Source organism: Culex quinquefasciatus, chromosome 3 (assembly GCF_015732765.1).
Source record: "Culex quinquefasciatus strain JHB chromosome 3, VPISU_Cqui_1.0_pri_paternal, whole genome shotgun sequence".
NCBI lineage: Eukaryota > Metazoa > Arthropoda > Insecta > Diptera > Culicidae > Culex > Culex quinquefasciatus.
Window position 1 is genome coordinate 45,269,843 of NC_051863.1, and position 17,161 is coordinate 45,287,003.

Sequence of the window (17,161 nt, forward strand, 5' to 3'; positions counted from 1 at the left end):
CGCTCCTCCTCAGTAATGAGCGAAAAGTGAGCGCTCACGAGCGCGTGAGCGCGTGAGGAACGCAACACTGAGTTGACAGTGAGAGTAATTTGGGAGTTTTTTTTCGGATCAGATAAATTAAAAATTCAGATGAAATTTCAATATTACAGAAAATTTATATTTACTTGATAATAGTATAATATTTATAGTTGCTTCATTATCAATATTAGTTTTTTATAATGCATTATTTATAGGGCTTTACTTCAAAGTATTCCTCCAAAAATTATACAGATAGCTCTAGATTTTTTTTTTGCGTTTTCTAACTCCTTCCGTTTTTTGCAGCATGGACATTGACATTGTTCCAATAATGTAGTACAAAATAAATTAGTTAAGCTGTCCTTTCCTTTTAAATCGACCTTTGCTTTCAGGCCTCAGGGCTTACACGGTGAAAATAATTGTAGTTATAATAATTATAATAAATGATATCGATAAGGATGTTGGTTTGTTAAATTAATATTATTTAATAATAATAGAGGAGAATTGCGTCGCAAAAGTGACGATTGCAGAAATAATGATAATTAAACAAAAAAAAAAACATTCAAATAAAGAGTGAATGGGCAACCAAAAGATGCACACAAAAGTCTATTCTCTGTTTGATTTATTGCTTAGAGGCTATATTATGCTTCCGTACTACAATCTATTCGGCTTATTTTTTGTTTGTTTTATTTGCTTACCGGAAAATGCAGCGAGATGAGAAGATTTGTGTGAAACGAAAAGATGTGAGCCAAAAAAAAAAAATATCTTAAAAATTACCGAAGTTACACCTAGCTTTAAATTGGAAAATCTCAATGCATTCCACGCTCCGTCTGTCAGCTGGGAGTAGTTTTAAGGTTCCGCGTACCTTTCGTGTGTGTGTGTATTTGTGTTTATACTAAAATGAATTTGATCCACCATCGCCTCTTGCACCCTTTTTCATCGTCCAAATCTTGGCCGACTCGGGAGCCACTTCCCCATCCGTTTTTTTTCCTTTTGTTAATCAATTGCCCTTTTCCGCTTGCTATTTGGTTTCTTCTATTCTCCGTTCGCCGCTTTTTTTTTCTAGTTGTTTTTGTCTCGTCTCCTTTTTATCCAACGCGCTAAATGGTTACTTTTTAAGCATTGCTCTCAAAACTGAATGTGGGATTTTTTTAAATTAAATTATTTTTTTTTTCTAAAAGAGTGACGCTGCGAGTGTTTGTGTGCTTTTTCCGTTCGAACTTTTTCTTTTTTATTTATTTGCAAGTTTGGTGGCAGTTTTTACGTGTTCTATTTCATTTACTAGAAACTTGTCTCGTTAATACTTAATTCCAACCCATACTTTTGTCGCTATGTTGTTATTTTTTATGTACATCGCTTTTTAATGATAATTGTATGATTGTTTTCAATTTAATTTAAAAAAAAAAAAAACAAAGATTTTGTCAAAACAAACTTACTCAGTAATGAATTATTAGAAAAGTGTCAAATTAGAGTAAATTTAATTCAAATCCGAACTAGTTCAACTGAAGTTTGGGTAAATGGGGAAATTACCCATTGTTTGACATTTGACTCAACCTCAACATTGAGTAAGTCCGCGTTTGACGCAATCTGAGTAAAACCAAATGATTTCCCGCATTGGATATTCAACAAGGGTTGCTCGATCGCGAGAGCTCGACGATTTCGAAGCCGGATTCGAACTCAAAAATATTGTCATTGATTTTTTTTTGTTTGTTTGTTCACGTTCGCTAGTGTTTGTGTGTGGTGTTGGTTTTGCTTTGCTTTGTACAGATGATTTTCTTCACAAAAATTTACAGTTCACGCGCGTTTTGCTCTTTAGTTAATTACAAATCAGCGTTTTGTATGTTGTAAAATAAATGTACACGATTATCGTACAAGGAAAAATTCTTGAGTTATTTTTGCGCTATAAAACTGCTGCTTCCTCTGTACAAAAATACTTTTCCGTGTGTGTTTGTGTGTCCGTGCGAAATGCTGTTCTTTTTTCCCCACTTTTCAAAAAGTGGGTACTCTTTTGTTATTGCATTTTTTTTTTATTTTATTCGTAAAAACGTAGTTCGTAGCACAGCTCGCGCTCAACACCAGGTGCTTCTCTCAGAAGGCAGAAACGTTTTCAAGAATTTCTCATGATCCATCGATTGTTTGTTTTGTTTTTTTAAAATAGCCTATTTATAAAATTGTACACATTTTACAGCGATCTCGCGTGTTCGCACTTTATGTTCAAAGTTAGTTTTCTTTTTCCTATTACAAATATCAACTCATGAGGACAAATCGAAATGAAATTTTATGAAAAAGGAAACAAAAAGCATTTGAATCACAGATTGTTTTTATCTCTCTTGCCTCGAATAAAAAATGGATCTAGCATCAACAACAAAATTTGTATTCGCTTTTGCGTCGAAACTGCCTATGAGTGTGTGTGTGTGTGTGCCGTCGTACAAAAATGGGCCGATTTTTGAGTAATTTATTTCTGAATTTGTGGTCTGTGTGTTTTTTTTTTTTTTTGTTTTGCGGTTGATACTTCTTTTTTTGTCTTCTTCGGGTTAGTAAAAAAGTTTTGTTCTCTGTACATATCACGATTTTGCGCCTTAACACTGGATGATAGCTTCTCTTTTTTTTGTTTGTTGCTTGTTTTGATGACTTTACAGATTCGCGCGATTTCTGGTTTGTTTTTGTTAAAATATATTTATAGAAAAATTCCGATTTACAAACATATTACAAATATTTTCATTACATTTTTACACTTCAAGCTCCACAGACTGTTTGTGTACGAACTGTTGCTCTCCTTCGCTGTGACTGGATTTTGCGTTCAATGACAATATTTAAGCTTTGTTCTGGTGTCTAATCCATAGAATAAAACAAATAACAAGTGGGCGCGTGTGCTACACAGTTACACGGCGAGTTGTTCAGGAAAGCTTTGAATCACTGTCCAATTTAGGAAACGAAAAGATAAAACATTTTGCTCAACATCGAGCCAAATTCTAGATGTTGTCGGGCCTGCGACAAAAAACTAGGCAAATTTCTTATCGGGTTTAACAGGCTCATTCGAAATAACTGAATTTGAGTAAAATTAACTCAAATGCTGGTGAAATTTAATCAACTATGAGTTAAAAGAAAAGTAACAAGACTCACATTTTAAGTTCCTTCTAATTTGACATATTTTGAGTCAAATAACTAAGAAATGAATAAAATTGGATGAGGGTGTAAGTACTGCCAACACTGCAATACATACTCTGGACTACACAAAAATGTGTATCGAATCAAATGTCAGATTTGGATGAATTGCCTTCAAATTTTGTAAAAATATCATCCCATTCTGACAGTGCTTACTGAACTCAATTTTGGGTAAGTTCGGTTTTGAGGAAATGTGAGTTAGTTTTTTTTTCACGAAATGTTTGTTTTTCATTCGAGGGTAGCCAAGGTATGTAGATTAGATAAGGTGAAATATGTTTTCCAGCTGTCAAAACTGTGCTTTATTTTTCGGCAAATTTCACCGGACTTTTTTTTTTTTGTAAGGTTGTTTGACATGTCAAACTGAATCGAAATACGTTTTCAGTTGAATTTAATTTTTTGAACGAACATTTCATTTCAAAGCATTTTTCGATTCAGTTAGGTATGCTGAACAACCCAAAAAAAAAAAATGGAAAATCGTGAAATTTAGGTTTCAAACTATTTTTTTACAGCTGGAACAAACCTTACCTTATTTAGTATACTCACCTTGGAGGATGCAAAACCGTAGTGACAGCGGTTTGTTGTCATGACTGCACTTTGATGAGTAATTAGTCGTTTTAGGTTAAATTATCTTGCACCGTTGTTTTTTCAGTGGGTCATTACCAGCATTTTTAACGAAAAATAGAACATTTTAAACGTAAAATAGAAAATTAAAAACGGACAGCGATTCAAACCCCCTCGACACGCTTCGGAAAACATGTCGAAAATTTATCAAAACACCATTACACTGGAATCGTGACGTCCTTTCCTCCGATTCCTAACTTTCGCGCGTCGGTTTCCACCGGACTGGGGGGGGGAAGGGTGGAATAATACTACACAGGTTATTTACATGCAAGTCGCACAGAGCTGCGCCGGTTGCAGTTGCACACGGATCCAACTCGTAAGAGCTCGAAAGGTGGCTCTCGATTTTGGTTTTGCGTTTTTTTAAATGTTCCTACACGAAAAAACACATTATTTTTACACGAAATTTTACACTTGTTTTTTTTCCTGACTTTCGCAGTAACTGCACAAATTTACAAACGGCTGGAGGAGGCGATGTTGATTTGCGTTTTTTAATTTGTTTGTTATGCATTTTCAAAACTCTACATGTGAACTCTAATGTACAATTAACACTATTTTTTCCAATTGTTATTTTTTGTGTGATTTTTTTGCCGTTTTGCTAAAAGTTGCTTTTCTGGTCTGTCTTAGTCCGGTATAAAATAACTATATAAATTTTGTACAGCGATATACAACATTATTTCACCTTAATTGTGTGTGTGTGTGGATTACTCAAATTACATCCTCATCGTTTTAATTTCCTCTTTACTATACTCACTGAGTCTCAGTGGCTTGCTTTATTGGTTTAGTTTTAGAAAAGTTTTATATATTTTAATATTAATAGTCCTACCAAAAATACTACACTTTTCAAAGTGGAAAAGTTTATCTAGAAACGATAAAAAAACTCCTAAAGTAAACAAAACACCTGCAGCGTACCCAATTTAGGGTAAAGCCCCTTCGATGCGCAAAACAACACCCAGCAGAGCTGAACGTGTATTCCGTCCCGCGAGTTAGAACATAATCAAACTAGACAAAACCAAGCAAGACAAGGACGAAACGAGATTCGTGTGAGAAAGAAGGCACGTGTTTACCCCGTTCGCAGTGTGTGTGTGTATGTTTTGCGCACCAAGTATGTGTTTTTCCTAATCAGACAATCGCGCTAATTTTGCGACTTGAAAGTTTTCGACGTAATGTTTAGGATCGAATGTTTGCCAGTTTGCCCCGCAGCTTGCAGCAAATTAATTCAGTTTGGGAAAGGTTAGTCGTTACCCAAAATTGCTTACACCGTATTGGAAAAAAGTTTGAGTCCCTTTTTTATTCTCAAGTGAATTTCATGCACGCTCGAGATTTTTTTCAAAAAGGAAGTTGAATTAAATTGATGTGAAACGAGTTAAAAGCAAACTCACAAAAAATCTAATTCTTAGTAGTTTTGATTTTTAAAATTTATGAGTAAAAATAACTCTGAAACAAGTGATAACAATTGAAACCAGTTTATGAGCACATTTCATGTTTTCTACAAAGTCGAACTAACTCAGAATTGAGAAAATGGAAACTGTCAGATCTGAGTAAAATTAAATCATTTTTTTTTGTAGAATTCTGAGTGAAAGTCACTCAAAACTGACATTTCTCCCGATTACTCATTTCTGAGTAGGTTCGGTTTTGATGAACATTGAATTATTTTGAGTGTGTGCGTACCTTCGAAGCAGTACTCAGTTTTGAGTACTTTAAAGCAGTTTATGAGATGAGCAAAAACAAACCTGTCTAAAAACTGATTATCTTGCTGGAAGCATTTTACGCAAAATTTAATTAGCCATTTGGCCAGTCAAAATTGCGCTAGCCAAAAGGTTAAAATGCGATTCCTGTGTTTTCGCCAAAGCGATGCGAAAGGCAAACTTTGCAAAAAGCACCCTCATCTGAAAACATTCAAATTTTGTTAATACAAGCTGGCGCAGCTTGGTTTTGACGAAATTTGAGTGATTTTGGATGAAATTGCTTGAAAAATATTCGTTCAAAAAATTAAAATTTAGCTTACTTTTGTTTTTATCTCTAACTTTTGTCGCGAATTAAGTTTATGTCAGTTTCTTTTTTTTTTATTCGACTTCCTACCTTACTTTAACCTTTGACAGTTACATGAAAATTGACAGAAAATGAATGCATGTAAAACGTGGGAATTATCTCCTTACTGCTACTGATTTTACTTGTTCACTTTTTTTTATTTCGCTTTATCTATGTGTTTGAAGAGTTTCATTTTATTTTATCCTTTCTTTGCTTGCAGTTTTAAACACTACCTTCAATTATTTGAGAGATAACCACATTTGCTTGCTCTTTTTTTATACTGTCTTCCTCTTTTCCATTCAAGTTTACGTTCCTTCTTAATAAATGCTATCATGTTTTTTTTCTTCTTCGCAGTTTACTTCCACTATAGGATTATATTTAGTTGTATTACCTTGTTGGATTTTTTTTAAATGGGGTTTAAAAATTAAATTAATTGCGTGCGCAATTTTCCCGCAACGCCGGAACGAGAGAAAACATAAAATCGATCGATCGTCTCTGCCAAAATTTGCCGCTCTTCGCGGCGTTAAATGCCTAGTTGTTGAGTTTTGTTTGTCGTTTTGAGGAAAGAGTTAATTTTGTTGTTGTTGCAGTTGTGGAGGAACGATACGGATTTCCTTTCTTAAATTTGTCTAATTTCTCACCAGCACGATTTTTGTTCTAACAATTTTCATTAGCCACGATAGGTTAATCATATTTGACAGAGAGCATATTTCCAGCAACGAAAATTGAGGATATTCGTCACCCGACCACAATCGTTCAAGCTTCAAATCAGTCCCTTATAAAGTATCAATTAAACTAAATCAGCCAACTCATACGAGAGAGAGAGAGAGAGAGAGAAATTGCAAGAAAAGAGATGATTTTTAACTTTTTTTGTCACCCCTTCCGGATTGCGGGGGCCCTCTTTGCCTCTTCTCTCGCTGGTTTACGTGTACTTATTCAAATTCTTTGTTTATTTCCATCGAAAAAATGATCCCTATGCCAGCTGGTTTTCTAACAATAAAATAACTAATTGATACGATGTTGCTTATTTTTTGTTTGCGTGATTCTAACATTTTTTCTCAACCAACTTGGTTTATTTTTTTCTCGTAGTTACTCATTTCGTCATTTGAAAAAACGTTAAAATGCTTGTTTCTTGCAGTTTTCTTTCTGTTTTTGTTTCCTACGGTAGCCTTATTTCTTAAAAACGAACAATCGAGCTTTTCTCTACTTCTAAAGTTACTCAAAGGTTTAAAACATTGCGCGGCACGCGCTGCTGTTTTGTCGCTCTAGGGCATCGGAACCGAAACGTGTAGGGTGGAATCCGGCCGGGTTAATCCGATTTTGACCGACTTTTTTTCTTCTTCCTAGTTTCCCGCTGCAACTGTTGGTGGCCACCTTAAGCCAAGCTAGCAACATTTCGGCCGGCTATGAAATTATGGGAAAGTATATACTACTTGAGTTTTGAAATTTTATGCGAAGTTTGAATGCAGATCACCAAAAAACTGATTGAAACAGTTGTTTCTCCATGAAACGAATCTCTCCGAATTAGGCAGGACCGTAAGCAAATGAGCAACTCTCTCGCCGTTTTACTCGGCTTTGCACCCGATTAGCTACAGTTTACTCTTGCGCTTGCTATGGCGGGAGCAGAGCAGAGCACTACAAATTTGCTGAGAATTGCTCTTTTGCTCACTGTCTTGATCGGGAAAGAATTTTTCAAGTATTATTTTGGTCAATCTGAAGTTTTTTGTTGCTTCGTAACATATTTTTCAGGAATTATTTTCAGGACAAGATAGTGAGCAAAGCAGCAACTCTCGTTCCATGTCTACTCTTCTTTGCACCCGCGTTGCTCTCTTGCTCACTGTCTTGATCTTTGGAGAATTCATAACAATACTATTTTTTAACCGTTTCGAAAAATAGAAGGCAAATCTCTTGTTTCTAAATTTTCAAGTTTTAATTACAATTTTTTTTTGCAGAATTCTTTTTTGATCATGACAGTAAGCGAGAGAACAACTCTCATTCCATTTATACTCTTCTTTGCTCCCACGTTTGCTAAAGTATACTCTTGCTGTGAGGTTCAAGCACAGTTGGTCTCTTGCTCTTTAGAGAACTCAATAAAAAAACGTGTTTATTTATCATTTTCTAATCAAAAATTTACAATTTGAAAAAAATCGGTAAATCTTTTTTATCTGAATTGTCAACTTTCAATTACGAAAAAAAAATAAAAAAATATTTTTCAGATCTTTTTTTTTTATTATGACAGTAAGCAAGAAATCAACTCCCTTTCCATTTCGAGTCTTCTTTGCTATCGCGTACAACTTGCTCTTGCTGTGTAGAGAATTACTCTCTTGCTCACTGTCTTAATAGAAAAAAAAACTTATCTTGCTGTGTAGAGCGCGGGAGCAGAGTAGAGAAAGCGATAAGAGAGTCGCTCTCTTGCTTACTGTCTCAATTTGAAAATAATAATCTTGCTGTTTAGAGCGGGAGCCAAGTAGAGAAAGCGATAAAAGAGTTGCTCTCTTGCCTACTGCTTACTGAAAAAAATAATTTAAAAAAAAATACTTTTTGATCATTTTCGTCTTGAAACGGCAGTTGTGAAAAATAAACTTTTCTAGCTTTTTAAAAACGCCTATTTTTTCCATTAATTGAAAAAAATCTTTTTCTTATTAGTTCATTTCGGAGCAAGACAGTAAGCAAGAGAGCAACTCTATTTCATACAGATTTAATCAGTTTACCTGTACTTTTAAAATAATCTGCATGCAGGAAATTATTTCCAGGTAATTTAATTATGCATTTTTTTGTCCCCAATCTATAAAGAAAATTTTGGAACACTTATTTCTCAAAATATTTTTTTTATTTTTTATTGCTGTGAAAAACAAAATCAACAATATTTTCATAAAACGGTTAAATTTTCAAAAGGTATAAGATATCCCACGGTTTTTTTCCCCAATTTTCCGACTTAAGTGGCCACCCTGAATCGATCTGGTCAATCTTTGCCAACTTTTAAGTTGGCTCTCCCAATGAAACTCGAACGATCTCGTTTTTTCACACTGTTTTGTTATCAAGTTTTTTTTTCCACGGGTCACACAACAAAGATTTCTTTACACGTTTTGCCTGCAAAATCCCTGCGCAAACACGACCGACTTTCCGTTCCGCGAGTTGGTGTTGGCCTTTTATCCATGCGCTATCCCTTCTCTCCTGCCAAGTTCAGTTCCTACTACGCGCTAGAGTTGAGACTTTTTTTCCTTCTTCTACCTTTTTGTGATTACAATACAAGAATACACCTAAAGTATTTATAATATTTATATGTTTATGTGTGTGTGTGTGAGAGAGTGTGTGTTTTTTTTTTTCCAATGCCACACTTCTGCGCGGATCTCTTTGTCGCTTTCCAATCAATAATTTATATTTATATAATGCAAAAATCCTACACAAAGAGAGTGTTCTGTGTGATTAGCGTTCATCCGCGAGCGCGCGCTCTTTCCCGTTACTTTGCCCTTACAAATCTAAAACCGCTGTCGTCGTCGTCGTTCGAAAAGCGTTCGCGCAAAATCTGTTTTCTTCTCCGAAGAGAGTTGTGTGAGTTGGAGAAGTCCTGAATACTTTAAATTGCCTATTGTGTTTCTGTGGTTTGTTGGAAGGTTAAAATTACTTGGGGGTTTTTAAAATTTCTGTCACGATAATCTCTGCGGGTTTGTGGTTGCTTGTTTCTCGAGTAGCAAATCAAATTCTGCTAGTCTTTTGACTCTATGGCGTTGAGTGTGCGTGGAGTGTGTTTGTTCAGAATGCGTGCGTCCTGAAGTCGCGCACGCGCGCGCAATCTCCGTTAAGAATATTTCATCATTAAAAATATTACCTAAAACATAAACGACGACGAAATAGTTTATACGCGCTCTCCGGCTAGGACACTGCTGAGTGAGATCCGTCTTCTGCCTACAGAATAATCAGTTTACTTACAAGAGTGAGATGAGAAGGTGTTAACTAAAATCGAAAACGTTAGCCTAACACACGAACATGATTTCGAAAGAGATGAAAAATATCTCCGAGCGTAAAAACAGTACAGTATTTACAAAAGTGTCTATTTTTTCAGGGGGCGCGCGCGCACGCTCCCAACCGGACCTTCACACATTCCCCAAACAAACCTCCTGTTGTGTCCTTAAACGGGGTGGGGAGTTGTCTTCAGATTCTCCGCGCTAGCGCTATCTCACTTTCCACTTACTTCCTCCCTAACCGCTAACATATTTATAAGTATATATATATGTATAAATCATACCAGATTCGCTTACATCACCCCGTTGGTCGGGGGTGGTCCAATCGGGCCCAAGCTTGCCGCCCCAGTGTCCATTGCCGTCACGACACCATTACTAGCGACCACCACCTGCTGCTGCTGTTGCTGCCCTTGCTGCTGCTGCTGCTGACCACCGGTGGTTCCATTGGGCGTACCATTGGCGGTCACTTCCGTCACACCGCCGCCGGGCGCGTTCGCCACCACCTGGCCGCCGCCGGCCGCACCACCCGCACCTGCACCCGCACCCGCAATCGAGTTGGGCGTCTTGAGCGAGAACTTGTCCAGCTTGGCGATGATGTGCTTGCCGTAGGTGTACTTCTTCAGCGAGTTCATGTGGGGGCGGATCTTGTGCAGCAGCACCTTCCGCTGCGTCGGCTCCGACACGTCAATCATCTTCTGCACCACGTAGTTGGCGTACTGGTCCTTCATCATCACGTGCAGGCCACTGCGGGAAGAAGGGTGGAAGAGGGGAAAGTTCTTTGTTAGTAATTTACACGGAAAGGATTTGCCACCTTTGTCCATCATTTCTTACTTTATTAATTTCTACCGGTAATACCTTTCGGAGTGACCGATGGGTTTTTCAAGAACATTTCCAGAATTGCCCCCAGCGGAACTTCGGGAACCGGTTCCAGCGGCCAAACTTAGGTCATATGATGTTCTTAAGATTAATTTTGGCAAAAGCATTCAATTTCATGAAGTTTGATATGTCGCACGACATAAATCCAAGAACATTTGTGTTATGTCCCCCATCGGAACACCGGGAACCGGTTCCACCCGTCAGCTTTGGTCTTAACGGTGTTCGTACGGCCACATTAAGCCATATCAAGAAATTTCACGAAGTTTGATATGCCGCATGATGGGATTTGAAGATTACTTTCTGTAATGTCCTCTCCATCGGAACACCGGGAACCGGTTCCGGTGGCCAGATAGGACATTGGGATGTTCTTGTGGCCATATATGGCCTGTTGATTAAATTTCATGAAGTTTGATATGTCACAAAATGAACTTATCGCTCAGAAAATCTCCGTAATGTCCTCTATCAGATCACCTGGAACCGGTTCCGGTGGCCAAATTCAGTCGTTAAATTTACTGAAATTTAGTACGTTGCACGATGGAAATCCTACACAGTAAAAAAAAATCATTGTAATATTACATCTGGGAAGGGGTACATCTCGATTCTACCTCTAAAAATGTGTAAATTTACCACTATTTCAGTGTAATGCCTCATAAAGGGAGCGTTCTTTTATTACGTAACGCAAAAAAATGGATTTTTTTCCTATGGCCTATAATGATTTAAATATCGTTCGGGAGTTTGATTCGTATTGAAATTTCAACTTAATTTTTCTCACCAAGTTTGTTTACAAAAAATATTAAGAAAAATAAAAATTATTGAAATTGCAAACCATGGTTCAACATTTTAATAAATCGTCAGTAATTTTTTAGACCATTCAATAAATTGGTCATGAATTAAGTCATATTCTTAAATTAACATAAGAATTCGTCTTTCAATATGATCCTAAAGCTCTGTTATTTTTTATTTAAAATGCAAAATAAATAATTGACAAGACAACAGCTGTGAAGTAGGACCTTTTCTGTCAAGAAGGGCCGCGGAGCTAATTTAAAAAAAAATGTATTAAAAATCCATTTAAACCCTTTGCGCACTCAGAAAACTATGCTTTACCGTTGTGAACAATACTATCAGCAATTTAAGGCTAATTTTAGTGCAGAATTGAAGAAAAAAATGCAAAAATTAGCGCTATAGTTTGTCCTGCAATTAACGCACTTTATGCTCGGGTTGTATTGCTGTGCGTAAGCTTTTCAAAGTATACTCAGTACCAAATAATCTAAATATGGGAGGTTTAAAGTGTGATGGTTTAATACTACCTAAACTTATGTTGAATAAGTATAATTACACATAAAAAGAGGTAATAAAACACATGTTCAGATGTAAACTTACAGAAAATATCCGGTGGATGTAAAATTAAATACAAAATCCTCTAATTCTAGCAATACACGAGCCACTAAAACGTTCAAATGGTCATTCATATGCAGAATTCGCTTAGTTATCGAAAAAAAAATCTTTCATGGGCACACTTTGGGGTTTTAGGGATTAAACTTCGAAAAACTGGTCAAACATTTTCTAAATCAACAATTTCTCATAAAAAGTAATGTTTTGAAAACTCGTTAAAAAAAATGGAAAACCCCATTTGTTTATGAATCAAAATTCTTGTATTAGTCTGCACTACAACTTTCTACAACTTTGATACACACTCTACAAAGTAACACTGCAATGTTTCAAAAAAACATTTAATTTCAAATTTTTTGTTCCCAAAGAAAAATAACCTCTCTGGGTTATTGCATTTTTGATGAAAAATACGTTTTTAACGGAATTTTGATTTTGCCATCAAAAATCGGGTGTCCAATTTTACACAAAGGTCCCGTTGACACCAAATTTCTATCTCCGAGCTCGCATCACTGAAAAACGTGTCCTAGTTAAAATCCAGAAAAATTATAAGGGTCGTACCGCCCCATCGTCACGATATGTCGAAAAATGGATGTCGGATGGACCAAAATTACCCCTTAGATCAAATAAAGCATCACGGAAATTAAAGCGGGGTCGAGGCAACTTTTTCCAATTTCCTATGAGTTGGTGGACCCTCCCCCCTTAACTTCGTTTTTTTTTTATTTAGAAAAATGTTACATGTTACTTTTGTACCAAAAGGTATCATCAAAATGATGTAAATTTTGAAGAAAGTTGCATGGAAATTCACATCAAATCAGATGGAACATTCAAAATTTGTATTTTTTATTCTGTGTAGATCTTCGGTAAGGCAAACGTCACTTTACAATTGACGCAATTTGATAGTAAGTTTGTTCTGGATCAAATAGCAATTTTAAACATAAAATTTCCCCTCAAGACGTACAAAACTAGCAATACTTACGCATCATTAAACGAGCACACCTCCTCGATCAGCAGGGCGCGCTCGGCCCGCGTCGCATGCGTCACGCACTTTTCCACCACGTTCGAGGCGAACTTGTGCTGCGACAGAATCAGCACCTTGCCGCGGACGGCCGCAATCAGCACCGACTTGTCCTCCGGCTTGCCGTGTTCTAGGGAGAAAAAAAGGGCAAGATTAAAATGTGATCGGAATTACGACAGGATTGGAGTCGCTTACCCAGAACGTGCTGAATGACGTAGTTGCCGTACTGGTCCTGGATGAGCTGCTCGGTGTTGGCGTGCAGTTCCCCGAGGATCGGCGCCGTCTGTTCCTGCGTGCAGTGTTCCAGTATCCGCTGGATGACCCGGCAGCCGTATGGATGTGTGCTCAGCGAGTAGACCTGGTTGCGGAACGCGTCGATGATGAACTGCAGCGCGACCGGGTCGACGCACTCGATGCACTTTTGCACCACGTGGTTGCCGTTCTGGTCCTTGACGCACTTGAGCACGTGGCCGTCCAGCTCGCGGACGATTTCCTGCTGCTGCTCGGCCGGGATGCTTTCGAGCGCCTTCTGGATGACGCGGCAGCCGTACATTTGCAGGGCCAGCGGCAGCACGTGTCCCTTGACCTGCTGGGCCAGGGCTTGCTTCTGTTCGGGCGAGCCAAACTCGAAGAACTTCTGGATGACGTAGTTGCCGAACACGTCCGTCATCAAGCTGTACGCCGCGCCAAGGATCTCGTTGAAGACCAGCTGCTTTTCGGCGGCCGTCGCCCGCTCCAGCTTCTGCTGGATGAACCGAGATCCGTGCTGATCCTGGGAGAACTCCACGATGTGATTGGTGAGATCACGCAGCTGAAGGTTCGGGTAGCGTTGATTTCGGAAGTCCTCGAGCAGCCGAGACCGTCCCGGGGGTCGATCCAGACCCGGGGCAGCGGCCGCCACAGCCGCAACGGCAGCCGCGGCTGCTGCTGCAGGTCGCATCACCGACCCGGAAAGCTTCGAAAACAGCGACTGGCTCGAGCCAAACATGGCGTTGCCGGAGATTCCCGGCGCCAGTTGGTTCACCTGCCGATACTTGGTCTCCGCACCCGGAGCCCGACTCGTCACAAGCGCGCCCAGCCCGGACACGGGCGGTGGCGTAATCGAAGCACCCAGCGGACTCGCCGAAGCGGCCACCGCGCTCAACCCGCCGTAACTGCCGGCACCGACGGGCCACTTCCGGGCAGCGGCTGCAGCTGCGGCCGCCGCATTGCTCACCACGGCGTTCGTGGACGCCGACGTGTAGTCCAGCGAGGGGCTGAAGGCCGATGTGTTCCGGTCAAACGAGTCCCTCCGCGCGGTCAGCGACGATGTGCTTAGGGCGAGACCTGCAGAAAAGAAGAAAAAAACGAAACGCTTTGGTAAGTAAATTACATCACGGAGTTTTCGTCACGGCTGATCAGCCGGACTAATTTGTGTCTCCCAACTTCGATTAGCTACGCCACGCTACGATTGAGTAACGCGCGCTAGGCTAATTGAAACACCGCAAGAAGTAAGCGGTTTGAGTTGGGGGGTGGCTTATTTCACGTTACAGTGATTTTTAGAAAATGGTACTCTGTACTTGGTCGCTGTGCTTTAAGCTATTATATTAATTAAACTGGAGAAGAAGAAAAAAAGCAAACGGGAAATTGGAAATTTTCGTCGTATGGGATGGTGAAACAAAATGGTTTTGTTTTTTGTCGCTAACATTTTGCAGTTTACACAAGAGTTTTGTGTAATCAACCAGCTACCACATCAGAGGAAGTGCAGCGACCCTTCTTACAAAGGTGATCTGCATGCTTTTGCATGCGATTTTACCATCGGAATTTTTGCTGTGTGAAATGTGTAAATTTGGTAGGTGGCAAATTTTATGATGTAATATTACCCCTCACGTGATGTAATATTACATCAATTTTAATTGAAACATGGTAAATTTAAAACATTTTAATGTTAACATTAGATCTTTTTTCTAACGTAATCTTTACTGTTTTTGTTTGTTAAATTGTTGCAGAATCTCAAGAAAATTCTTGATCCACAAGGAAAAAAGCATGGTAATTTTACAAATTTTTAAATATTTTCTTTTTACTGAAAAATGACTTCCAATATTAAGATGCAAAAGTTAAGTTGAAAGGGACCGTTTTTTACAAATATGATACTATTTATCGTGATGCTGATAATTTTGCATTGCAATATTTACAAAAAATGTACATTTTGACCAAAAAATCTTTAATTTCCCAAGAACCTACCTTCAACACAAGGGAGACAATAAAAACTATCGACCTCAGGGATACCCACTGATTCGATTCCTTTGGCAAACATAATTTGGGAAAATTTTGAGCGAAATCCGTTTAGCTATTGATCGTAAAGTTTATGAAAAAATAACTATTCATACAACAAAGTCTTCTTTAAATCGCTAATAATTCGTCAGAGTTTACTCGGATCGTTTTGCGGTCTTCGACAAAGTTGTGTGACATAAAATTTTACAGTTTCATCTCACATTTGACAATGATACATTTATACAGCAATTCCATTTGAAAAGAGCCTAAACCAGGGGTGACCAAAGTATGGCCCGCGGGCCAAACGTGTTAATTCTTAAAAATTAAGGTTTAGTTCAAGCTTTTTTAATGAACCTTACGAGATTGTTAGAGATGTTAAAAAAAATAAAAATAAAGATTTTTCCATATTTGATATCGACTGTACGAAACAAATGTTTTGTGGTTTGGTTGAGTGTTTTATGAGAATGCTGGTTTGATTAAAGTAGAGAACTGCAAAGATTGCAAAAATACAGGTATTTCATATTATTTTTTTAAAAACTTGGCCTCAAATTTATTTTGCTCCTATAAAACTCCTCGGGATTTGAACTAATGACATTTGGTTACGAATCTGAGTGCATAACATCTGATTCAGGCAGACAATTTTTTTTTAAATTTTATTGGAATTGGAGGAATAATTGTTGAAACATCCTTTTGCAACGATTTATCATTGCAATTGTTTTTTATTTTAAAATAATACATAATTTTGCATAGGACATTTTAAAATAAAAAAAATGTTGAAAATACAAGTGAATTAATTTTTTTTTTTTCAATTTCTTTATCCTTGTGAAAATATTGGTGTTTCCAGCCACAAAATGTTCATTCACCCCTCGAACTGGACCAGACCACGGCATTTGATAACATTTGCTACAAAAATTCTGTATTTGGTTAATAATTTTGAACCATTTGATTGGAAGCTTTTCTGAACAAAACTGCTGGAATTTTTTTTTCTATCTAATATTTAAACGACAAAAAAAAAAAACAAAAAATACCTGAATTTTCGAAGAAAAAAAAATCCAAGGTAAATGTATTTTTCGGTTTATATAATGAAATGAAATATTTTGTTTTCATTCAAAGAATTTTTACATTTGGCTCGTACGCTCGTGTGAGCTTCAAATTTGGCCCGGCATTCAAAAACTTTGAGCACCCCTGGCCTAAACCGAAAAAAAGTTCTCCGATCGGGCTCAAAAATTTTCTGGGGGTTCCTTTTTCAAAATTATTAGACCCGTATTTTTTTGTTTGGCCATAACGGTGACCTACATCGTGCTAGGGTGGTTAAAAAAGGCAATTTTCGTAATTTTTCGAAAAAAAACCTCTTTTTTCGAAAAATTATATCTCCGCGTAATTTCATCCGATTTTAGCTGTCTTAGACGCAAAAGAAAGGTGATGAGATTGGCTTTTTGGGAAAAATAGTAAGAAGTTTTAAAAATCTAGCTTAACATTTCAAAAAGTCGCATGAAAACTTAAAATGGCGTTTTGGCTCAGAATTGGCACAATTTCTTATCTTATCTTATCTTAAGAATCGGACCAGGGAGTATCCCAAGATTTTATAAAATTTTCAATTTTTCTTGTCAATCAATTCATCAACACCTTCACCCTGACCAGCACAGTAAAAACCTATACCTTTCTTTAGTAAGAAAGGCAAAAATCATGGTAATATTACATCTGGGAATGGGTACATTTTTTCGCCAAAAAATGTGTAATTTTACCTCTAAAAATGTGTTATTTTACCTTTTTTTTCTTATGTAATGTCACTTTTTCAGTCTTAATTGAGGTCAAATTACACAAGGAATATTTAATG

General features: G+C 37.7%; 1 protein-coding gene across 2 annotated transcripts in view; it reads right to left on the bottom strand.

Moving 5' to 3' along the window:
- Positions 1 to 281: 281 nt before the first annotated feature.
- Positions 282 to 17,161, bottom strand: part of LOC6050340 (maternal protein pumilio) — a 236,149-nt gene continuing 219,269 nt past the window's right edge. For both annotated transcript variants that reach the window (XM_038262706.1, XM_038262705.1), the window contains exons 13-15: positions 13,267 to 14,397; positions 13,033 to 13,201; positions 282 to 10,535 (exon numbers count right to left, since the gene is read on the bottom strand). In XM_038262706.1, coding sequence (XP_038118634.1) covers positions 10,085 to 10,535; positions 13,033 to 13,201; positions 13,267 to 14,397 — 1,751 coding nt within the window. In that variant the 3' untranslated portion in view covers positions 282 to 10,084. The remainder of the gene's footprint in view (positions 10,536 to 13,032; positions 13,202 to 13,266; positions 14,398 to 17,161) is intronic.